Source organism: Schistocerca serialis, chromosome 2, assembly GCF_023864345.2.
Source record: "Schistocerca serialis cubense isolate TAMUIC-IGC-003099 chromosome 2, iqSchSeri2.2, whole genome shotgun sequence".
In the NCBI taxonomy this organism is placed as follows: domain Eukaryota; kingdom Metazoa; phylum Arthropoda; class Insecta; order Orthoptera; family Acrididae; genus Schistocerca; species Schistocerca serialis.
In genome coordinates, this window is record NC_064639.1 from 456,505,459 (window position 1) to 456,531,744 (window position 26,286).

The following is a 26,286-nucleotide window of genomic DNA, read 5'->3' on the forward strand; positions in this document are numbered from 1 at the left end:
GCAGATGAAAAATTTGATTTGCAACAGCCACCCTTCGCAACTGATCTCTTCTTGTGCTCTACAGTTTTCACTGGCACTACTCAAAATGGAGCCCGCATCTCGTGGTCGTGCGGTAGCATTCTCGCTTCCCACGCCCGGATTCCCGGGTTCGATTCCCAGCGGGGTCAGGGATTTTCTCTGCCTCGTGATGGCTGGGTGTTGTGTGCTGTCCTTAGGTTAGTTAGGTTTAAGTAGTTCTAAGTTCTAGGGGACTGGTGACCATAGCTGTTAAGTCCCATAGTGCTCAGAGCCATTTGAACCATTTTCAACTCAAAATGGAAAATTCCCAAGTGTAAATAAAAGATCATGACGGAATTTAGTGGGTATGTAAAGGGTTCAATGTAATGCAGTGCTTAGTTTTTTGTTTTTGCCCTATTTCACTTTAAAAGGGTAGAGCACACAGTGAAAGGTAATTTGGCATATTATGTTTAGAGGGAATATCTTTGAAATGACGATGTTTAAAAAAATTGTTTCATATAAAAATCGAAACATAATTAACATTCTTGAAAACAGCTTTTGTAATAATTTGAAATTTTCTGTAATACCAAACACTGTTTAATGATTTTGATAAATCAAAACTTTTCGTTTAATATGGCTGGTTCCTGAAATCCCTTTTTTTTTTTTTTTTTTTTTTTTTTTTTTTTTTTTTTTTTTTTTTTTTTTTTTTTTGAAAAATTGGCTGTACGCGATGTACATACGTAATTAAAATATCTAAATGTTCATTATTATTCTGTTATTTGTTTCACTTATTTTTGTTTAATGTTTTGAGTTACTATTTTACGTTTTTCAATTTGTGTTTTTTGTTTCCTTTTTTAGTTTACCACATTTCCGATACATGTTTTTTTGTTAACTAAAATAGTTAGTAACTCATTATGGTAGAAAATCATTAGAGTAATGATCATTTGTAAAGAAATGCTTAAAAATGTTTTCAACCAATGGAAACTCGAGGTAGCAATATCAACAATGTTGGAAAAGTTAGATTACTACTTACCAAGAAGATTACATGGCAAATTGCAGACAGGCACAGTTATGACACTGACATACAAACCTGTCAGTCACAGCTTTCATCAGTAAAAGAGAAACAAACACCATTCATTCACACAAGCAAGCAGACCTCAAGCACTCATGACTGCCACCTCCAGCAGCTCGGGCCAAAATGCAGCAATCGTGTGGGATGGAAGCAGCAATCTGGAAGGGTCGGGGAAGGGTTAGCAGTGTATTGGGGGGGGGGGGGGGGGAAATGTGCAGGGACTAGAATGTAGAGGCATAGGAGAGAGAGGAAGCTTTGGAGACCCACATCAAACCATTCAAATGACTGACGATCCAAAACAGCAACAAAAAGGGTATCACAACAAAAAGGATAGGTTAAACTTCGGTTACACGATAAATCATTCAAATCTAAAGGCTGAAAATTCAATTAAATACCTACGAAAAACTATTACAAACAACTTAAATTGGAAGGAATGCATAAAAATTGTTGTGGTGAAGGCTAACCGAAGACTGCATTTTGGCTTGACCGTCCTCTGCAGCACAGTGTGGGATCCGTAGCAGATAGGATTGATGGAGTACGTTGAGAGAGTTCAAAAAAAGGGCAGCACATTTTGTATTACAGCTAAATAGGGGAGAGAGTGTCACTGACATAATGCTGGATTTGTGGTGGACGTCATTAAAACAAAAGACTTTTTCGTTGCAGCGGAATCTTCGCACGAAATTTCAGTCACCAAGTTTCTCCTCCGAATGCGAAAATATTTTGTTGATGCAGACCTGCATATGGTGAAAAGATAACCATAAAATAAAGGAAATCAGAGCTCGCACCGAAAGATATGGGTGTTCATTTTTTCCACACTCTGTATGAGATTGGAATAATAGAGAATTATATTTACATGTTCCACAACATTAGTACCCTCCAAGATGAACTTCACTTGATTGTTCCAACAATCAAATATTCAGTGTCGTGCCCTGCTGATACGGATAAACTACTTCGTCCTGAAGTTATTTAGTGAGCACAAAACATACCAACATATCAAATGGTGAAGGGTAATCTATGCTTCTAATGAAAGGACAATTTCTAGTCTTAACTATAAAGTTTATTTGAAAACAAACTCATCACTCAATATGAGCAATAAATGAGCTGCAAACTGTCCAGCGGATGTGCAGCATCAGTAGGTTGTGGGGCAGGGAAAGTTGGTCAAGCGCATCAGCAGAGGGTGGGAGACAAGAATGGGGACTATGATACGATTGGGGGGGGGGGGGGTGGGGGTGGCAACTGTTGGGTGGAGGGCATGAGAACGGCATGTTGCCATTGGTTGAGGCCGGGACAGTTATGGGAGTGGAAAATGTGTTGTAAGAATAACTCCCAACTGCACAGTTCAGAAAAGCTGATGGTGAAGCGAAGGATCCAGATGGCTCGAGTAGTAAAACAGCCATTGAAATCGAGCTTGTTATGTTTGGCTGTGTGTTGTTGGTCTACTTTGCTCTTGGCCACAGTTTGATGGTGGCTGTTCTGGTGGACAGCTGATTGGTAGTCATAACAATATAAAAAGCTTTGCAATGATTGCAGCAGGGCTGGTAAATGACGTGGCTGCTTTCACAGGTGGCCTGCCCCCTGATGGGGTAGGATAAACCTGTGACAGGACTGTAATAGGAAGTTCTGGGTGGGTGGATTGGGCAGGTTTTGCACCAGGGTCTTCCAAGCGGTTGGCACTGGCACTGGGATTGGGAGTGGCATATGTACGGACCAGGATGTTATGGTGGTTGGTGGTTGACAGAACACCACTTGAGGAGCAGTGGAAAGAATCTCTGCTAGGATGTCCCTTATTTTAGAACATGGTGAAAGGTAATCAAAGCCCTGGCAAAGGATGTGTTCCAGTACAGGGTGATACCAGGTGATGAAGGGGGCACTCTTTTGTGGCTATTTCTTGGAGTGAAGGGAGGGTTGGTGATGTGAAGGGGGAAAAGGCAAGGGAAATCTGTTTATGAACTAGTCCTGGGGTATAGTGCCTGTCTGTGAAGGCCTTGGTGAGACCCTCTGCAAACTGAGCAAGAGGGCTCTTGTCATTGTTGATACCCCATCCTTGGGTGACCAGGCTGTATGGGAGGGATTTTTTGGTGTGAAAGGGATGCCAGCTGTCGAAATGCAGGTATTGTTGGCGGTTGGTGGGTTTAATGTGGACAGAGGTGCAGAAGGAGCCATCAGAGAGGAGGTAGTTAATGTCTAGGAAGGTTGTGTGCCATGTTGAGGAGGGCCAGGTGAACCTGTTGGGAAAGAAGGTTGTGAAGGACTGAAGATATAGTGTTCTGATCCTGAGTCTAATCATGAGATATCATCTATGAACCTGAGCTAGACTAGGGGTCTGGTGTTTTGGGAGGTTAGGAAGGTCTCCTCTTGATGGCCCATAAACAGGTTGGCATAGGAGGGTGCCATGCGGGTGCCTATGGCTGTGCCGCAAATTTGTTTGTATAACTTCCTTTCAAAGAATTGGAAGTTGTAGGTTAGGATAAAGTTAATAACGTGTATGAGGAATGAGGTAGTGAGTTTGGAGCCTGAAGGACCTTGGGAAAGGTAATGTTTAGTAGCAGTAAGATCATGGACATGAGGGATGTAGGTATATAGGGAGGTGGCGTAAACAGTAATCAGTAGGGATCCAGGAGGTTAAAGGGCGGGGATGATGGAGAGTCTGTGAAGGAAGTGATTAGTGTCTTCGACGTGGGAGGCTAGATACAGGCAATTGTCCGGAGGTGTTGGTGAATGAGGGCCAAAATTCTGTCAGTGGGGGCACAATAACCAACCACAGTGGGGCGTCCTGGATTGTTGGGTTTGTGGGTTTTGGGAGCATGTAGAAGGTGAGTGGTCATGGTGTCATAGAGGTGAGAAGGTAAACAGTTTATAGGTGGAGGAGTAGTATAATTGGCAGAGGTCTTCTGCCAGGTAGTCACTGCAATTCGTAACAGTGGTCAAATCTTTGTCCCACGTACTATTTCTTAAATGCTGCCTAAACTTTGGAGTCCCTCGAAATGACCAAACCATTAATATATCTTCCTCTCGATCCCAACGCTCGTTTCGTAATAACCTTCACCTTTTCTGATTCTGCCAGTCCCTGGCCCTCAAAAACCTGGTACTGCAAAATACATCTCTGTGGCTTGGGCATTCCCAGAACTGACTCTGTTCTCTCCGCAAAATACTGCCACTGTGCAGTCCCTGCTTCATGCACCACATATCTGAAACTGAATCATTTGCTCTTCAGCATTTGATGGAGCATTCCAGATGCAACCTCCACAAGTTATCCAACCTGTTGACATCCCATTGTCGCCTCAGGGCACAATTATCCAACACCAATCCTACCCCAGTGTTCCTCCTCGTCCACCCCTTATAGCACTAAAAACCATGCCTAGCTGACCTTTTCAACTTTCCACATCCCTCAAAACTCCCTATCAACATCCCACCACACCCAGAGCAAAAACATTCCCGTAATGCTGTTGTTAACCTTTCTGCCAAAACCTTCAACTCTTCAGAAGTTTGTTCTATCCAAAGGCCTCGCCTTTAGCCCTACACCCAAATTTAACCATGCTGGACTTGTCAAAGACCTAACTCTTCTTCTCCCGATCCCTGCAATGGAGCACTTCTTTCACACCATCCCCCCCCTCCCCAAGTGAAACCACCCTAATTCCACTGTTGAATCCTGCGTCTTCAAGTTCGTATCCTCATCCAACTGTGACCCTCCCACCAAACCACCTGCTGGTCACCTCCAACTTAGCTTCACCATCCTTTCCCAGGTCCCTTCCTCAGAACACCAATCTTTCAGTAGAAGAAAGAGTAGCCATACACAACCTCAAAACAAATCCAGACCTAATTGTCCTTTATCCGCAGACAAAGGTTCCATTAGTGTTGTTCCAAATCACAGTGACTACCTGGTAGAAGGCCTCTGCCAATTAACTAACTCCTCTACCTGCAAGTCCGCCGCTCGTGGTCTTGTGGTAGTGTTCTTGTTCCCTGAGCATGGGGTCCTGGGTTCAATTCCTGCCGGGGTCAGGGATTTTCACCTACCTCGAGATGACTGGGTGTTATTGTGTCGTCTTCATCATCATTCATCCCCTTTACGGTCAGAGGAAGGCATCGGTAAACCACCTCCATTAGGACCTTGCCGAGTAGGGCGGTGCGGGTCTCCCACATCGTTCCCCTATGCTCTGTCAAGAAGCATGGGACTTCATTTCCATTTTTTTCCACCTACAAACTGCTATAGTGGTCTCATCCCACAGGTAGAACACCCCCCCAGGGGGTCCACAACTCTTTTGTGGACACGTGCGTAGCGAGCACGGGACCCCGAGCTAATGTGGCCCTCCTTCCTTTTCCGGGCTGCATACCTTCCCTTCCCTTTCCGCATCCCTCCCCGTCCCCCATCTTCGCCCCCCCCCCCTCACCTCTGTCTCTTTCCTTCCTTTCTCCCCCTCTGGGAGTATGGTTTGTGCCTACGTCCGGAGACGGACGCTCGAAACTGTTCCAAATTCCTTGCTCTTACACTTGCCAGTCCTCGTCCTTCCTCTGTCCTTCTCTTTTCCTTCCCTCTTCTCCTTGCCCTTTTCTCCGCTACGGCGTTTGAGACCCCCTCTTCTTTCCTTTCCCTTTCTCTTCTTTCCTCCCTGTGCGTGTCTGAAGGCCGACCCACGCACTTCCATGCGTAGCCGGTGACGGGGTAACGCGTAATTCCCCGCCCCGGGTAGACAGGTAGGACACGTACGTACCCCCTGGTAACGGCCAGGCCCAGGGAGGGGTGATTACCCGAGCTGATACCTTCCGAAAGTGCCGATTGGTCCCTCCGTCCGTTTGTCGGGAGGTGTGACCTGAGGTGTGAACAATCACCTAAGGCGGGTGTGCCCTCGGTGAGGGCCCCCACAAGGGAGGAGCGCGCCATCGGAGACGCCGGTAATCATGGGGGATTCTTCCGCAATGGTTTCCTCACCTTCCACTATGTCTGCTCACAAACGTAAGTTCACTGAGTCTCAGCCACAGACTGTTCTTCCATCGTTGCCACAGTTCCTTGTTGTTTCTCGGTCTGACGAAGGTCACGACTTTTCCACGGTCAACCCTTTCATTATACAGAAAGGTGTCGACGCAATTGCGGGTCCTGTAAAGTCTTGTTCCAGATTACGGAACGGCACCCTGTTGTTGGAAACACACAGTGCCCTCCAGGCTCAAAATTTGCTGCGTACTTCTCTGCTCCACACCTTCCCTGTCCGGGTGGAACCGCACCGTACCTTAAATTCCTCGCGTGGAGTCGTTTATACGCGCTCCCTCGATGGATTGTCTGACGAAGAAATTCAGCATTACCTGTCTGACCAGGGCGTCACAGCTGTTCATCGGGTTATGAAAAGGGTTGATTCGAACATCATTCCAACCCGCACTGTCTTCTTGACATTTGACAAAGTTCAACTCCCATCAAAAATCAAAGCAGGCTATGAGATAATTTCCGTTCGCCCTTATGTCCCAAACCCTACGCGTTGCTATCGATGTCAGCGGTTCAATCATACCAGCCAGTCCTGTTCCAATCCGGCCAAATGTGTTACTTGTGGCAAGGATGCCCATGAGGGTGCTTGTCCACCTCCATCCCCTCGCTGCATCAACTGTATGGGTGACCACGCTGCCTCCTCTCGAGATTGCCCCGTTTTTAAGGATGAAAAGCTCATCCAGGAAATAAGAGTGAAGGAAAAGGTGTCGACCTTTGCTGCTCGAAAGTTACTCGCCAGTCGACAGCCCACCGTGCCTCAGAAAGGTAAATACAGCGCTGTCCTTGCTTCTCCTCGACCAACAAAGGAGGCGGCCACGCAGACTTGCGACTTCACCTTTAGTACCACGGTCGTCAGATCGGCCAGCGCAAAGATCGTCCGTTCAACCTCACCCCTTTCGCCTGCCCACTCTATGGCTCACCCTTCGTCGGGTTCTGTTAAATCTCGAGCCCAAAAGTCAGACGCCAAGTCTTCGAAAAAAGAGCATTCTCGTGAAGAGTTTTTACGTACCGCAACTTCACAACCATCGGTTCCTCCTTCATCTAAACATCATACTTCTAAGAAGGCTACGAAGAAACACAGTTCCTATCCTTCTCCGCCAAGGCGTGTCCCATCTACAGCACCACCTGGCGGAAATCGCCCTCGGCCATCTTCTGTGTCGCCGAGGCGCACTCCTGGTGGCCGGTCAACTGGCCGATCGTTGGTGGCAGGAGCTGCTCCTGACCAACCTATGGATCAGGATCTTCTGCCTTCGACTGAATGCCATTCCATGCTGTCGGTCGCAAGCTCTGAGCAGTCGTTGAGTTGACAGCACCCTTGGTCACGTTCCTCCATTTTCTGTTCACCCTATGTCCATTATCCACTGGAATATCCGCGGCATTCGCGCCAATCGGGAGGAATTGTCGATCCTCTTACGATCCTACTCGCCGGTCATCTTCTGTCTTCAGGAAACAAAGCTGCGTACCCATGACCGCTTTGTTCTCCCTCATTTTCAGTCCGTCCGATATGACCTCCCCTCTGTTGAAGGCACTCCAGCCCATGGAGGACTCATGATTCTGCTCCATGATACTCTCCATTATCACCCAATCCCCTTAAACACTTCCTTCCAAGCTGTCGCCGTCCGTCTTTCCCTTTCTGGATACACGTTCTCTCTTTGTACGGTATACGTTCCATCGTCTACACCAATGGCACGAGCTGATCTCCTTCATCTTCTTGATCAGCTTCCACCCCCCTATTTGCTGGTTGGGGACTTCAATGCCCACCACCCGCTTTGGGGATCTCCACATCCTTGTCCACGTGGCTCACTATTGCTAGACGTCTTCCACCAAGCGGATCTAGTCTGCCTCAACACTGGGGTCCCCACATTTTTGTCTGCCTCCACGGCAAATTTATCTCATTTGGACCTTGCGGTCGGTACTGTTCCGCTAGCTCGGCGCTTCGAATGGTTCGCCCTTGATGATACACACTCGAGTGACCACTTTCCATGTGTTCTTCGACTGCAGCCTCAACTGCCATATATGCGCCCGCGACGCTGGAAGTTTGCCCAAGCCGATTGGACACTTTTTTCGTCTCTAGCGACATTCGATGACCGTCGCTTTCCCAGCGTCGACGATGAGGTCACACATTTTACCGACGTTATTCTCACAGCTGCGGAACGTTCAATACCACGCACCTCCGAATTGCCCCGGCGCCCTCCAGTTCCTTGGTGGAACGAGGCATGCCGTGACGCAATACGTGAGCGGCGACGTGCTCTTCGCATTTTCCGTCACCATCCAACTTTGGCCAACTGTATCCGATATAAGCAGCTCCGTGCGCGATGCCGTCGCGTCATCCGCGATAGCAAGAAGGCAAGCTGGAAATACTTTATTAGCTCATTTAACACCTTCACTCCCTCCTCGGAAGTTTGGAGTCGGCTTCGACGGTTCTCAGGCGCGCCTAGTTTCTCCCCGGTCTCTGGGCTCACTGTCGCGCATGATACCTTAGTGGACCCCGTCGCAATTTCTAACTCATTGGGTCAGCACTTTGCTGAGATTTCGAGCTCTTCAAATTACCCGCCAGCGTTTCTCCCGAAGAAACGTGCAGCGGAAGTGCGACATCTTGCTTTCTCCTCTCACAATCGCGAAAGCTACAATACTGTTTTCTCCATGCGCGAACTCCAACATGCACTCTCTTCTTCTCGCTCCTCCGCCCCAGGACCGGATGGTATCCATGTCCAAATGTTGCTGCATTTATCAACCCATAGCCTGCGTTACCTCCTTCGCCTTTATAATCGAATTTGGACCGACAGTACCTTTCCCAGGCGATGGCGGGAAGCTATTGTCGTTCCCGTTCCGAAACCTGGAAAGGACAAACATCTCCCCTCTAGCTATCGCCCCATTTCTCTCACGAGTAGTGTCTGTAAGGTTTTGGAGCGTATGGTGAATTACCGTTTAGCTTGGTGGCTGGAGTCCCGCAGTCTTTTAACACCAGCCCAATGCGGATTCCGAAAGCATCGTTCTGCCGTTGACCATCTTGTTGCTCTCTCCACTTATATCATGAACAATTTTCTCCGGAAACGCCAAACGGTAGCAATATTTTTTGATCTGGAGAGAGCATACGATACCTGTTGGAGGACAGGCATTCTCCGCACACTGTTCTCTTGGGGCTTTCGAGGCCGGCTGCCCCTTTTTCTTCGCGAATTTATGGCAGAGCGCACATTTAGGGTGCGGGTGAACACTACTCTCTCCCGTACTTTCTCCCAAGAAAACGGGGTACCCCAGGGCTCCGTGCTGAGTGTTGTACTGTTTGCCATCGCCATTAATCCAATTATGGATTGTCTCCTTCCTGATGTCTCGGGCTCCCTCTTTGTGGACGATTTTGCGATCTACTACAGCTCTCAACGGACCAGCCTTCTTGAAAGACGTCTTCAGGGATGTCTCGATCGCCTCCACTCGTGGAGCATCGAAACCGGCTTCCGTTTCTCACCCAGTAAGACCGTTTGTGTAAATTTTTGGCGACGTAAGGAGTTTCTTCCGCCCTCCTTACATCTAGGTCCTGTCAACCTTCCGTTTTCCGACGTCGCTAAATTCTTGGGTCTTATGTTTGACAGAAAACTGTGCTGGTCCTCCCACGTTTCCTATCTTTCGGCTCGCTGTCTGCGTTCGCTTAACGCCCTCCGTGTCCTGAATGGTACCTCTTGGGGAGCGGACCGAGTGGTCCTTCTCCGCCTCTATCGCGCCTTAGTGCGCTCGAAATTGGATTATGGAAGCATAGTCTACTCCTCTGCTCGGCCGTCTATTCTTCGGCGTCTCGACTCTATCCACCACCGTGAATTACGTTTAGTATCTGGAGCTTTTTACACCAGCCCAGTGGAAAGCCTTTATGCTGAGACTGCTGAACCTCCGCTGTCCAATCGGCGGGCAGTCCTTCTGAGTCGTTATGCTAGCCATCTGTCTTCCATGCCTGCTAATCCAGCACATGACCTTTTTTTCGACGCCTCCTTTGATGTCGGGTATGCAGGCCGCTCCTCCTCCCTACTACCCCCGGGAGTCCGCTTCCGTCAACTGCTCCATTCTCTTTCCTTCCGCTTTCCTAAAACCTTCTTGACAACTTGGGGTACAGCACCGCCTTGGCTCCGTCCCCGGATCAACTTGCTCAGAGACCTATGTCAATTTCCCAAGGATGGTACCCCTACACTTGTTTACCGTCGGGCATTTGCTGCTCTATGTGCACAAATGACGGAAGCCACATTTATTTACACCGACGGTTCGAAAACATCGTTAGGTGTAGGGAGTGCCTATATTGTTGGCGACACCCCAAATAACTTTCGGCTTCCCGACCAGTGTTCGGTTTATACTGCGGAGCTTTACGCTGTTCTCCAGGCTGTCCACTACATCCGCCGCCATCAGCGGATACAGTACGTAATCTGCTCAGATTCTCTCAGCTCTCTCCTAAGTCTCCAAGCTCTTTACCCTGTGCACCCTCTGGTCCACCGGATTCAGGACTGTCTGCGCTTGCTCCACCTGGGGGGCGTCTCAGTGGCGTTCCTCTGGCTCCCGGGACACGCTGGTATCTGTGGAAATGAGGCGGCCGATATAGCGGCCAAGGCTGCAGTCTCTCTTCCTCGGCCAGCTATTCAGTCTCTTCCGTTTACCGATCTACGGAGCGTTTTATGTCGCCAAGCTGCTCATTTATGGCATGCGCATTGGTCAACACTTCCCCACAATAAATTGCGGGAAGTGAAAGCCCTTCCTTGCGCTTGGACCTCTTCCTCCCGAACGCGTCGTCGGGAGGAGGTAATTTTAGCTCGACTCCGGATAGGGCACTGTCTTTTTAGTCATCGACATCTTTTAAGCGGTGATCCTCCCCCACTCTGTCCCCACTGCTCTCAGCTGTGGACGGTCAGACACCTTTTAATTGACTGCCCCTGTTTTAATCCGTTACGCTCCCGTCTACAGCTATCGCCTGATCTATCGTCGATTTTAGCAGATGACACGCGCTCAGCTGACCGCGTTCTACAGTTTATTAGTGACAGTGAAATGACGTCAGTCATTTGAAGCTTTTTTTTGGGGGACAACCAACCCCTTTCTATAGTGGATTTTTAAGCATTCCTTCTGCCTTTAGTTTCTCAAATTTTATGACTTTGTTCCCATTGCTGCTGATTTTAAATTTCGTTTTTTTCCTGTTTTCTATGTCACGGGCTGGGCGCTAATGACCATAGAAGTTTTGCGCCCTAAAAAAAAAAAAAAAAAAAAAAAAAAAAAAAAAAAAAAAAAAAACAGGTAGAACACAACCAGCAATACCTGCTTAAAGCCCTTGGCCCTTCCCAGAATCTTTTCCCTGAATCAATGTCCCTCCTCAACACTGACACCCAGCACACGCAGCTTCTGCATGCTCTCCAAAATCCACAAACCGAACAATCCTGGATGCCCCATTGTGGCTGGTTATTTTGCCCCCACTGAAAGAATTTTGGCCTTCATTGACCAACACCTCCAACCAATAGCCCATAATTAACCTCCCACATCAAAAATACCAACCACTTCCTTCACCAAATTTCCACCATCCCCCCCACCATACTCGTCATCATTGATCTCACCTCCCTGCACACTAACACCCTTATGCCCAAGGTCTTATTGGTATTGAACACTACATTTCCCAACATGCTTGCTCACCAAACCCATTATGTCATTTCTCATACACATTACTAACTTTGTTGTAATCCACAGCTACTTTGCCTTTGAAGGGAAGGCATACAAGCAAAACCATGACACAGCCGTGGGCACTCACATGGCACCCTCCTGTGCCAACCTGTTTATGGGCCATCTAGAGGAGGGAGACCTTTCTAGAATCTAAAAATTCCAAACTCCTAGTCTGTATCAGGTTAATTGAAGATATCCTTATGATCTCGACCCAGGGCCTAGATGCCCTATCTTTTTGCGCCTCAACACCTCTCCCAACATCTTCGTATGGTCCTCCTCAACCCAGCACGCCACCTTACTATATGCTGACCACCTGCTCTCTGGTGACTCCATCTGCACCTCTGTCCACATTAAACTTACCAATCACAAACAGTACCTGCATTTCGACAGCTGGCATTCCTTTCACACCAAAAAATCCCTCCCATACTGCCTGGCCTCCTTGTGATAATGTATCTGTAATGACAAAAAACCCTTGCTCAGTATTCTAAGGGTCTCATCAAGGCCTTCACAGTCATGCACTATCCCCCATACCTTGTCAGCAAACAGATCTCCCATCCCATTTTCCCTAACACCCCTAGTCCTTCCGTCACCCCCAAGAACCAGCCACAAAGGATTGTCCTCTTAATCATCCAGTACAACACCATACTGGAACAGCCCTTTGCCAGGTCTTTGATTACCTGTCCTCATGCCCTGAAAGGAGGGATGTCCTAATGGAGATTCTTCCCACCACTTTTTAAGTGTTCAGTCACCCACCCAATCTTCACAACATCCTAGTCAATCCCTATGCTACTCCCAATCCCAGTACCAATCCCTTGTGACAAGGATTGTATCTCTGTTGAAGTCCCAGGTGCAGAATATGCCCAATCCAGTCACCCAGAGCTTCCTATTCCAGTCCTGTCACAGGTTTATACTACCCCATCAGGGCCCAGGTCACCTGCAAAAGCAGCTATATCATTTACCAGCTCTGCTGCAATCATTCCACAGCTTTTTATGTTGGTATGACAACCAATCAGCTGTCCACAGCCAAATTGTGGAAAAGAGTAAAGTAGACCACCACATAGCACAACATGCAGCTGAACATAACAATGACTGCTTCACTGCCTGAGCCATCTGGATCCTTCTCTCCACCAGCTGCTTTTCTGAACGGCACAGATGGGAGTTATCCTTGCATCACATTCTGTGTTCCCGTAATTATCGTGGCCTCGACCTATAGCAACATACTGTCCCCACAATCTCCATCCGACGGTTTACTTACACTCTGTGCTGATGCACCTGCCCACCTTTCCCCACTGCTCTCCTTTTTCATTCAATTTTTTCCACCTTCCTACCCCACAACCTACTAATGGTGTGCCTATTGGCATTATAGTCCCTGCACGCTCCGCCAGACTCTGCTCCTCTCCTGCCCCCACCCATACACTGCTATCCCTTCCCCTCCCCCACCCCCTCTAGATTGCTGCTTCCATCCCATGTGATAGATGCTTTCTGGCCTGAGCTGCTGGAGTTGGCGAGAAACTACTCCAGGGCCTGATGAGATCCATTACGCCATGCGTCATCATCTGTGCCCTGAAGCGATTGGACAGCTCCCCTTGTTTCGCTCCCAGTACAGTTTCAGGCACTATCGTTCCATCCTTGAGAATTTCATTCTACAGGAGGTGGCAATACAGGAGTCATTCTTATGCCGAAACCATTTGGTTTCTGTGTTTTTTGACCTCGAAAAAGCATGACACTTCTTGGAGGTACAACATCCTTTGCCAACTTCATGAGTGGGGGACTATGTGGACACCTGCCACTTCTAATCCAATCCTTTCTCGACGACAGACATTTTCGTTATCGCATTGGTGATGTCATGTCTGACTGCTATGTTCAGGAGAATGGTGTCCCCCCAGGGCAGTGTCCTCAGTGTCACAATGTTTGCCATCGCTATCAATGGCATTTCCTCAGCAATCAAATGCTCTTTGTTTCTGGGATTACTTTGTAATCATCTACTCTTCCTCTGATCTTACATCGACGACGAAGCGGCTACAGCTGACCATTAAGAGGCTGGAAACCTGGGCATGGACAACTGGTTTTCGGTTCTCACCTGAGAAGACTGCGTGTGTCAATTTTAACCGTGCTTGACGGAGTTTTAACCAACCAGTTGCTACAATGGGGGACACTGTTTTATGTTTTCAATACACTGTGCGCTTTTTGGTTTTAATGCTTGACTCAAAATTAACTTGGCTTCCACATCTGAAAGACCTATGGACAAGGGGCTTCCAGTCATTGAATATTTTGAAATGCCTTAGTGGAAAAACATGGGGAGCTGACAGATCCCACCTCCTGCAATTGCATAGGGCATTTGTTCAATCACGCTTAGATTATGTCAGCGTGGTCTACGGATCGGCCGGTCCTTCCTACCTCTGGCTGTTAGACGCTGTCCACCATGATGGCATTAGGATATCGACTGGAGCCTTTTGGACCAGCCCAGTTAAGAGTCTGTGGGCAGAGGCTGGTGAAGCACCACTGTGGATTTGGTAACATATCCTTTTGGCTCAACAGGCACTGAAAATCTCATTGTCCCCTCAGTCATTGACATTTGTGTCAGTGGTCCAACCCACCTGTGAATGTTCAGGAATTGGCCCCATGCGACCCAGCCTTTCGGTATACATGCTATTGACTATCTCAAGGATCTGGATCTCTCAGGCATCAAAATACACAGCCAGGGATGGAATGCATTGCCCCCCTTGGCCTCTTCAGAGGCCCACTGTGACTTTCAGCTCTACACAGTACAAGAAAACTGGTACTCCAGATTTTGTTTTTACAACTTTGTTTTCGTCTGTTTTAAGTACGTACCACAGTTTTATCATTATTTATACAGATGGATCCCAGCAGGAGAATGCCCTAGATTGTTCTGCTGTTTTCCCTGATAGGGTTTTTAAATTGCATCTTCCAGAACAATTTACAAATTATGATGTGGAGTTATATGGCATTCTGATGGCATCGGAGAGGGTTTACAGACATCACTGTACAAGGTTTCTTGTCTGTTCCGACACTCTTAGTGCACTGCAAGCATTTCACCAAATGTATCCAGTAGACCTGCTGATTCAGCTCATCCATGACTCCTTGCAGTGGCTCCAACACTGTGGCAAGAAAGTGATCTTTTGCTGGGTACCTGGCCACATAGGGATACAGGGCAAAGAAATATCCAACAAAGTCACCAAGGAATCATGTTGGGATAGTGCTGTCCATCAGTGTCCCATCCCATTGTGTGCTACCATCTTATTTTCTGACAGATGCATCGTGCTTCAGTGGGAGACTGAATGGTTGCAGGTGATGGACAACAAACTGCGGCCGCTTAAATCGACCACAAAGGCTCGGTGGACTTCATATCAGCCTCACTGCTGGAAGGAGGTACTGCTTACCAGACTGTGCATTGGGTGTAGCCCTTTAACACATGGCTTCCTCCTCATATGGGGGGATCCACCACTCTGTGAAGTTTGTGGCATGCCACTTTCAGTTCAGCTTATTGTGGCTACTTGTGTCCTATATACTGATATTAGGGCAGCCCTCAGTCTCACTGGAGATCTACTCATCATCCTCGCAGATGCCAACACCAGTGTTACACGTATGGTGAAATTTTGTGAACTGTCAGGTCTCATCTCTGAATTAGTGGGGAAAGGCGGCACACTTTAACACATTATAAACTCCTGCGCATGTGGGGACAGCCTTTGCCTCCATCCACGAGATTTTCATGCAGTCTTTTGTGTGTGTGTGTGTGTGTGTGTGTGTGTGTGTGTGTGTGTGTGTGTGTGTGTGTTTCTCTTTTTCTGATGATGCCTGACATCAAAAGGTTTGTGTGTCAGTGTCTCTTAATTGTGCCTGTCTGCAGCTTACCATGTAAGTACAAAGAAGGGCAGCTCGTAATGTATTATCGCGAAATAGGGGAGATAGTGTCACAGACATGATACGTGGCGTGGCAATCATTAAAACAAAGGCGTTTTTCATTGCGACAGGATCTTCTCATGAAATTTAAATTGCCAGTTTTCTCCTCTGATTGCGAAAACATTCTGTTGCCACCCACTTACATAGGGAGAAATGATCATCACGATAAAATAAGAGAAATCGGGGCTCACGCAGAAAAATTTAAGTGCTCGTTTTTCCTGTGTGCAGTTCGAGAGTGGAACGGTAAAGAGACAGCTTGAAGGTGGTTCATTGAACCCTCTGCCAGGCACTTATTGTGAATAACAGCGTAACCACATAGATGTAGAATCTTTACGCTAAGTAGAAATCTCTCTCTTTCCTACATTGTTAAAATTGTTTTTGTTGTTTTACACCATGCACATGAAGTGTATGAAAGTTCTTCACTGGTTGAACACGACGGACGACACAATGTAAAACAACATTCAGCAGGATTTGCAAATTGGGGCGGATGATCCTCTAAATATCCCAATTTGTGTCAAGCTTCTTTCAGTTGCCTTGGGAATCGTTGACAAAGAAATTTGATTATACATTAGTGACCAGCAATTATATGGTTTTCAAGAACACTTATTACATTTCAACTGATTGGTTAATTTACACCTGGGAATGTGCCCTTGTCAGTGGGAAGTGCTCACAGATTGAGTAGGATTCATTCGAGCCACTGAAGGACCCATACCAATTACTAATACTACCTTCATTTGTAGATGGGCAGTAATTATTCCTGTCTTGAAATCTGGTGAAGATTGTGCAGTCCAATCAGTTAGCAGTGTGTTGCGCACACTCGGTGTATTGGAAAGTCTGCTAGAATGGACGGTCAGACACGAGGTAGGACCAGCATGGACGGGTTTGGTGACGTGTCTCTCATTGACAGTTACAAGGAAGCCTATGCATGGAACTCCATCTCTGCCATCTTTCAACTCCTGCACTCTTGCCTTTCTCCACACGTGCTGAGGGGGATAACTAATTCTTGCAGGAGGACGATGTCACCGACCCGGATTCTTCATTTGGGCATTTGATTTTGTGATACTTGCTCAAGAGCATGAGATAATCCTTAGTCAAATGCTTCCAGAAATCTTTTGCTGTTTTCTGATGGGGTCTGAAATATCTTGTGAAGTCTTTTAAGATACAAAATTGTTAAGGCTTTCATGGCCACTTGTTAACAAACTGCCTGTCGGCTCCTGACTCGTATTCTTCGGCTGCCATTAGATGATATTTCTGACATTTTGCCTGCACAAGTGGCTGACATTTTTAGTTTCACCCTTCATTGCTGGTGATGGACTGGAGCTGAGCTCACGGCCACAAATTATATGTACCTGGTGCGCTGATGTCAAAGGGCTTCTCCATGGTCATTTCCAGTGCGGTTCTCTTTCTGCCTGCGACAGTCATTTGCTGCACCACAGGAAGCCAGGATCTGTTTACCTTGAGGCTTTCTTCTTTCCTGTTGAAGCTATTCTCGTGTTTGTGTATTTCTATAGCTTCTCTGAACAAGCAGGTGTGATAGTTCTTGTCTATAGCCAGAACTTCTGTATTCACGAATTTTACTATGTGGTTGGTCTCGCACAGCGTGTGCTCATCTGCAGCCCATTTCTCTACTTGCCCCAACCTGCAATGTCGCTTATGTTCTGTGTTCCTGGTGTTGGTGGATCGACCAGTCATTCCAACATAAACTTTTCCAAATGTGCATGGTATGCGGTGTATTCTGCAAAGCCTTAACAGTTTTGTATTACGCCTCAATGGGGAGGAGATGTGCACAATGACCGACGGAAGAAGAAAGCATGATTGATTTCCTTTCTCGCCTTTCTGTTGCAGTGCTGGGCTGCAGGTGAAATGTAAGTGCCTATTGGCCACTGCCCAAGCACATCGTATCCACGACAGAATGGAACGACCTTTTCTTCATGATTGAATTCATACAACACGGATAGACTTGGCAAAGACAGGTGAGGAACTTTTAGGCCTTTTCCATCAACCAAGCAGCAGAGACCATCAAGACGATGGACAAGATCGACAGCATCACCCACAAGAGCATGCAGAACGAACTCATGGGCTGCACTGAGCGACAGAAGAAAAAGTTTGCAAGATTCTGGAAGCAGACTGACAAGGTGATTCTTGACATGTCACGCACAGTGGCCAACCTCACTGAACAGCAGTTGACCAAAGAGGAAGTGTCTTTCCTTCAGAATGGAGATAATTTCTCTATCATCCTGAGAACTGTACCTATGGAGGACATTATTGCTAATACTGAAGCAACCATTTTGACCCTTCCTTGTGAAAGAGCAGAGGAAATACGCACCAAAACAGCCAGGGTACTGCGCTGAGCAAACCCACCAGCTTGCAGCCTGAAGAAAGAAGAGGTACAAGCTATTAAAGACGTTAATGTCGACAAGTGTGTTTTGGTACTGCCTGCCGATACAACCATCGTAATGAAGACCGAAGATTATTGGTAGATCTGGGACCTGTTATATCCGACGATGTACCAAAAAGTAAGCGCAGATCCAACACAGCTTATCACACGAAATACGAATCAGCTAATCAAGGCGTCATCTCTGCCAGAGGACATACAGAGGAACCTGCGCAACACAGGAGCCCTACCACCTCGGCTTTATGAATTCCATAAGAATAATATTCCACTAAGACCAATTGTTAGCACTCCTCGGTTCACCAACATGTAAACTGATGAAACACTTGGCCTCCCTGCTCCAGCCACATGTGGGGAAGACTGACACATACATAAAGGAATCAGGACATTTCATTGAGAAGTTGAAGAAACTAAAATTTGCACCAAATGACTTCCTGGTCAGCTCTGATGTTTCATTGCTTATGAAAGTGCCACTCAGCATGTCTCCGAGCACACCGTTTCCATTTTCCCACAAGACATCACAAAGCTCTTTCATGCATGTCTCACCATGAACTATTTCATGCGAAATGGCAATTTCTACAAACAGCTGGAAGACATCACCATGGGTAGTCCTCCTAGTCCAGTGGTGGCCAACTTCATGGAACATATCGAAGCACAAGCATTGGACTTGGCACATTGTAAACCTAAGGTGTGGTACAGATACGTCAATGATAGCTTTGTTGTGTGGAGCCACGTTGAAGAACAGCTCGGTGACTTCCTAACACCCTTGAACAGCTTCCATGTCAACATAAAATTTACCATGGAAGTAGATAAAGGACAAAAAAACTATCATTTCTAGATGTGCTAGTCACAAAGGACAGTGAAAACCTGGGACACAGCATGTATCAAAAGCTGACACACAAGGACCAATACCTGCACATACTATCATATCACTACCTGAGCAAGAAAAGAGGCATGATTAATATGCTCATAACGTGAGCAAGATGAATATGTGAGCCACAGCACCTCAGGTGCAAAATACAACACTTGAAAATTGTTCTGAGGAGCAGTGGGTACTCCACAAGTTATATTAGAAGTAAAACAGAGCCAATCACTGGGCAAAGTGACGAATCAGAGAAAGAAATGTCAGGTACAGACTTTCTGCCATACATTCCTAGAGTGATGGACAGAATCAGACGTATATTGCGCAAACGTGGCATAAAGACTATTTACAAACCGACAAAGGAGGTCAGTGTGTCTCAGATCAGCAAGGGAGAAAAGAGACCCACTTGCAATGTCGGGAATATACTGCATACTATGCACATGCGGAAAAGTTTGTTGGAATGACTGGACGCTCCATCAACACCAGGATCACAGAACATAAGCGACTCTGCTGTGGCAGAGCACGTGCGTTGTGAGACTGACCATGTAGTCAAATTTGCCGACACGGGTGTTCTGGCTGTGGGGAAGAACTACCACACCTGCTTATTCAGAGAAGCTATAGAAATACATAAACATGAGAATAGCATCAACAAGAAAGAAGAAAGCGTCAAGGTAAAAGGATCCTAGCTCCCTGTGCTGCAGTGAACGACTGTCGCAGGTAGAAAAGAACTGCCCTTGTATGTTGGCACACCAGGTACATAGTTTGCGGCTGTGATCTCAGCACCAGTCCTCCACCAACAATGGAGGGTGAAACAGTGACAGTGCCAGCCATTCGTGCAAGCGAAACGTCAGAAAAATGATCAGACGAACATTGGCCGAAGAATTCGAGGCAGAAGCCAACGGGCAGTTTGTCTTTTAAGACAGATAGCTCTGGTCTTTTTGGCATTATCATTAAGTCTCTCCTCCATGAGAAAGGATGTTGGAGTAAGTACTTCATTGTCAATTTGCAATTTAAGAGGTGGGCCTTGAGTTCATTGCAGCTTAGATATTAAAGAGCACAGTCTGTAGCCCTTCTTTGCCCATACTGGAGCACCCGATTGCTTTTTGGAGACATCTTTTGGTTGAGCCTACCACTCTCTCCAAACTCTCTCCCAGAATCCTCCCTCAAGCTGCACACAGAGCTATAAGCTTCCAATTTAAGCCTTATTGAGGATGATATTGGTGGATTTTATTACCATTCTGTTATTTCTTTATTGGCTGTGTGGAATGTTTGAGCATTGTCACTGTAGATAATGCCATATCTACCAATAAATCTACGTAGTGCCAATGACATTTACTTGTTGATGTGTTGTTGACTAGATCTAGATGAACGGGTCTAGTCACAGCACAGGTAAACAGTACAATATAGCATTCAGTTGCAATATTTCCTACTTTGGCATGCAGTGGCCATGCAAAATCAACACTAGTCATTTGAAAGGGTCTCTGCAGTGTTACTAAGTCAGCTGGGAGCTCCTGTTTCTGGACTGTCAACGTCGCATGCTATTTTCGATGGAAGGCAGCAACGAATAACCTTCTTTATCATGCAGTGGGCATATAGTATTTAGGAGGAGGGACTAAGCTTTGAAAACACAATTCTGACTCCAAGATAATGTAAATGAATGTCAGTATGTAGTATTAAAAGCACTGTGACCTGATGGTTTTCATCTGGATAAGTGGATTTCATTGGTTTCTGGCAAAGCAATAGGTTCGAGATACTCATTTGGCCAGTGAGGCAGGGCTGTTGCGAAAGCCAAGATGGACCGTACCCCCATCTGTCCATTGTGTTTAAGGTATGAGGCATTCTTTCTATTAACAGATCATCCACAGGATTCTCTCTGTCTGGAAAATGGCTTCACTGGGATGTGGAGGTAATGCAGGAGTTTCAGATACAGCGGTTACCTGTTAACCAAGCAAGTTTCACCATGGAGTAAGTCCAAAGAGTTGCTTTACTTATGTCTGAGATGGTTGACTTCTGCAGTAGTAACAAAGATGTCATGTTCCCATAAATGCTACCAACGGTTCCAGTTGCGACAGCATAATCTTCTTCCCACCTGCTAGTCAGCTACACACCCACTATTTACAGTATACCTGACGTAAAAGATCACACCGTATGTTTGTTCTGAGGCATCACAAAAACAAGGGTGCAAGTGCTTCCCTCTTTAAAGTTCGTGATGCATCTTGGTACCTAAATGTGTATAGGCTTGGAAGGGCTTATATTTTGCTTCATATGCTCTGTGATTATGGCCACTATACCAAAGAAATCTCATCAGGTCTCTGTCATCTAGATGCAGAACTAATTGCAAAAAAGGCCTGGGTAGTATCTGCTATGACAGCAAAATGTTGCATTCGAAAACGTAAGAGTGCTGCAGTTCCTTGAGGAAGGAGGTCTGTCCCTGTTTCCAAAATGTCACTGAGAGAAAGCCCTTCTCATTCAAAGAAAGATGCACTACTTGTGCTTCTCTCTCTCTCTCTCTCTCTCTCTCTCTCTCTCTCTCTCTCTCTTTGCTATTCGAGGTTTTGTGATGGAACTAGTTTTATGTATTTTCTTTGAATGTAATGAAAGAATGGCTGCTGATTTTTGTGGAAGGTGGGCTAGTCTCCACTGACCTCAGTGGAATAGAAAGTGCGAAATTCCTCAAGAAGCACTGAGTCTCTCGCACTCATTGATTGATACTGATCGTCGCATATTTCCAATTTTTTTTTAACCCCTAAAAGTTTCACAATGTTGTCAAGTGCTTCTGTGAACAGCAGATTGACGAGGTTCATGACAGCTTGATTTACAAAAATCCTTGGGAAGCTTCTGCTAGGAATCCATCTGAATTTTGAAGGCAATAAAGCCAATGATGGGGACACACACATCAGTGCAGTGTCCTTAACAATTTTGCAGTAGTGATCGGCTCCAGTTAGTAGCTCAGTGGGAAGATCATTGTATCCATCAGCTGGAGTGGCCAGATGTAAATTATTAATGTGTTGCCCTTCGAACTCTTCAGGTACTGACCAGTGTCTCAAAAATGAAAGAAAACTCTCAAATCGAAATCTGTAAAATGAGCATTGTTGCGTGCGCTTTTCAGTATTGAGTGGAACAGATGGCGAGAATGTGACGTAGTGAATGAAGACTCAGACATGGGCTGTAAGTGGGTGATTCACAATTTCCAGTTGTGCTGTTGAAGCTAGATTGGCTGCCACTATCTAAAATGCAGCGTGTAAGTGTAGTTTAACTTGTGGGCCTTGGAATCTCATTGACTGGATTAGAATTGTGCCGCGCGGGATTAGCCGAGTGGTCTAAGGCACTGCTGTCATTGACCGTGAGGCTGGTCCTGGCAGAGGTTCGAGTCCTCCCTCGGGCATGGATGTGTGTGTTTGTCCTTAGGGTAATTTAGGTTAAGTAGTGTCTAAGCTTAGGGACTGATGACCTTAGCAGTTAAGTCCCATAAGATTTTTTTAAAAAAAGTAGAATTGTCTTCAGTGATGAGGCCCTCTTTGAAGTGAGCCCAATGACCAATGAAGAAGTGCCTAGAGATGCCCCAGGCAGTTCTGGGAGACCAACCTGTGTGTGACCTGCCATATGGCCTGACAAACAGGAGTCTGGGGTGCCATTTCTTTTCATAACAGCACCCATTCGGTTGTCATCCACAGCACTCTTGCAGCATAGCGGTACTTCAGCCACTTTGTTGCCCTCCAAAGCAAGCCATCCTGGGCTTACATTTCAGCAAGATAATGTCCAACCACACACAAAGAGAATGTCTGCTGATTGTCTTCACACTTGCCAAACCCTGTCTTGGCCAGCAATGTTGCAAATCTTTCCCCAGTTGAGAACACTTGAGAGCATTAGGTGAGGCTGTCCAGTTAGCTTGGAATTTTGATGATCTAATAGGACAGTTGGACAGAATTTGTCAAGATATCCCTCAGGAGGACATCCGACAACTCTGTCAATCAGTGCCAAGCCAAGTAACTGCTTGCACAAGGTCCAGAGGTGAACCAACTTATTACTGACTTTCTGCTCAATTTGTGAAGTTTTTTGTCATTAATAAATTGACCATTTTTTCTGAAATTATAATCATCTGTGTGTCTGTGCATGTATATCACATCTACAGATTTCTGCCCCCTTCGATCTTTTGTGCTCTGTTGTTTTTATTCCCCTGTAAAGTGTGTTAATAAGCTGTGCACACACCAGTTGCACAAAATATATTGGCAAAGAATCTTTAATGGTCTGCTCATATTTTTCTTTCTTGTAAGTAGAATAAATGAAGAAAGGAGATACAATAATGGTGGCGTAGCAGCAAGGATTCATCAAGACAGAAGGGCTTTCAATGAAGAGAAGTGTCTGAACTTTCAAAACTACCATTATTGAGACAAAAAAAAAGGATAATGAAATTATCAGTTTGAAGCATAGTTCTGTCGTGGTGCAGAAAGAGAGTGATTCCACAGAAGTGAAATCATTAAAGGCCTCTGAAATGTGGTGTTACATAAGATTGTTGAAGATAGATGGAATAAGTGAAGAATATGTCCTACAATGTATAAACAAGAAACAATGTGTAAGAAGTAATTTTATTAATCAGAGAGAAAGAATGGTTGAGCACAAATTAAGTCATGTCATTGCTGAAACTCAGTGAGCATAATGATGATGAGAAAAAAAGAGAGGAAGAAATCAGTTTTTCTGGAACTGAACAGCTTCAGAGAAATCTTTGCTTACAGCATGTAATGTAGAAATGATTTACTGTTTGAACATTATAAAGTATGTGCTCAGCAGCAGTTGTAAGCTCAAACTTATCTTTAGAAGCCTCATCTGTAAATTATTTTATTTCTGTTGTTGGAAAATACAGGAAAAATTGAATTATTTCTGTTATTTTTTCTCCATAATTTGTGTTAACGGTTATCTAAGAATTAATATCAAAATCTGGCTTTCCGTATATACTTTTCTTTATTTTTCAGGTATATATGCTGAGAAATCCCATCTTCTGGGTGAAGTTGTGAGTAATATAGAATTGATGTCAGACTACTATCAGAAGGCCACAATACCATTTGCCATAAAAGAAAGTGACAGCCTGTTTCAGAAGTATGAAGAGAAGAAACTGTTAAAGAGAACTGCTGAGTAACTCACTCACTCCCTGTGTGTGTGTGTGTGTGTGTGTGTGTGTGTGTGTGTGTGTGTGTGTGTGTGTGTGTGTGTGTGCGTGTGTGTGTGGAAATGTTAACAAGGTGCATTATTGTTGAGGTTAGGGACCATTTGAGAGCTTGTAATGTATATATTTTATTAAAAGAAAAAATTCAGAAGAGTGATATTTTCCAAATTAGTGTGAAGGCATCACTAATATTATTGACAAAGATTGCTGATAAAACTACAGTTTCACAAAAAATAAAAGTAACCACATGTTCTCTCATTCCTTGCAGTCTGTCAAATTTAAATATGCATAGCAATTATGTTTGCTTTAGACTGCTAACTGAACCAAACAATGCTGTTTCAGGTTCATTTGCTTCAGAAGTGCTACCACTTGTAAATTTACATTTCAAAAATAATGAGTTTGTTTTCATTCCAATGTTGCAGAAAGGAAAGTCTTATGATATTCATTGCAAGTGTTGCTCTAATATGGTATCAGTGTCATCTGTAACTTTCCAAAGATTTCTGCCGTTACCTAGTGGTTTCTTGGAATTTGAAGATTATTTTTGTCATGCTCATGGTCAGCAGAATAATCTCCAGTCCGCACCCTTGTGTAAATCGTGTGACTGCTTGTATGGTTCTTATTATTTCTTAATTAAGCCACATTTACTTAAAGTCAGTAGTGCAAGTGTAATTAAATGTGATCGTTGTCTGTCTTGGATAGGTACTCTTAACAAAGATTTTGCAAAACTCTGGAGTTGCACTGTGTCATTTGGTGCCGTGACAACGACATCACAACCCCTAGAAGACTTCCTTAATGTAATGAAAGAATCTCTTGAAGGCATGCCTGCCTCTGCTGGTAAAGTTTTAATTGAGTGTGTTGTGTCAGATAGTAATACACACTATATTCTCCTGTGGGCATTAGACAAATTCCTTAATGTACATTGTAATTTGAATGGAAAATATTCTGCTGTAAGTGAATCAGTTACTAATAGTACTGTGACTATTGTAGCAGAAACAAGTCTGCAGACCATGCATACTATGAAAGTTTTGTATAAATATCAGGAGTGTGCTTCAGATTGTGTAGGGCTATGGCAGAATGACAAGAATGTACATACTGTTGATGTAGCAAAGCAAATGTTCATTGCTGGTTTACAGCATCTAATGAAACAAACAGAATACATTCCAGAACCTTACAAGATTGTTGAGGATTTCTTTGTTGCATATATTGAATTGTAGATACAGTTTACTTCCAACAGCGATGAAAATATAATTACTTTAAATGCTCTTATAATTTCAGCATGACAGTGTTGTGTGATAACAGCCAGACTGTTTGTTGCGATCTTAATGTAATAAAACCGAATTTTTTGCTCATGTACTTGAAACAGCTACAGTAGTTGTTTATTCACATAATCCCTATTAATTTTTATGTAGTTATGAGTAGAATTAATAGTGCAGTTGAAATTGTAAACACTATGAATTTAGTATATTCAGTGTGTCCATATTTATGAATATCTGTCAATAGTATCTTATGATAGTTGTAGCCCCTAAGATCTGTCCTTTCTTATTTGATTGGATAAGCAGTAACACATTGCTGTAGAAGGACAAATTACATTTTATGGTGATGACCATACTTATGTCAGTAGTATTACTAACTGTGGACAGTAACTACATTAGGAGCTTGTTTTATACAAATCTTTCCTGTATACTTTGCTGTATACAGATGTGTACACACAACTCACACACACACGACCACCAACTCTAGAATCTCAAGCCAGAAAGCAACATCATGTGGGATGCAAGTAGCAATCTGGAGGGGGGTGAGATGGGGGAAAGGATAGTAGTGATGCATAGGGAGAGAAACAAACACTGTCTGGTGGAGTGTGCCGGTACTAGACTGCCAATAGGCACAGCGTCAGGAGGTTGTGGGGCAGGGAGGTGGGGAAAAAAATGAGCAAATAATGAAAGGAGTGGGGAAGGAGGGGCGGATGTGTTGGCAGAGGCTGCAAATAAACAGGGTAGGTGATGAGCATGGGGAGGAGATGATAGGACAGAGGGGGTGGAAACTTGTGTGGAAGGTGTGGGGACAATATCTTACTGTTAGTATAAGGGGTATAATTATGGGGGCGGCAAATGTGTTGTAAGGATAACTCCCACCTGCACAGTTCAGAAGAACTGATAGTGGAGGGAAGGATCCAGATGGCTTGGATAGTGAAACAGCTGCTGAAATAAAATGTGTTATGTTCAGCTACATGTTG

At 45.2% G+C, this 26,286-nt stretch overlaps 1 protein-coding gene across 3 annotated transcripts in view; it reads left to right on the plus strand.

Moving 5' to 3' along the window:
- Positions 1 to 25,406, plus strand: part of LOC126457351 (m7GpppX diphosphatase) — a 44,469-nt gene extending 19,063 nt beyond the window's left edge. For 2 of the 3 annotated variants that reach the window (XM_050093579.1, XM_050093580.1), the window contains one exon: positions 23,863 to 24,204. In XM_050093579.1, coding sequence (XP_049949536.1) covers positions 23,863 to 24,026 — 164 coding nt within the window. In that variant the 3' untranslated portion in view covers positions 24,027 to 24,204. Of the gene's footprint in view, positions 1 to 23,862 lie in introns of all 3 variants that reach the window. The other variant, XM_050093578.1, reaches the window with a different exon arrangement.
- The last annotated feature ends 880 nt before the right edge of the window (positions 25,407 to 26,286 follow it).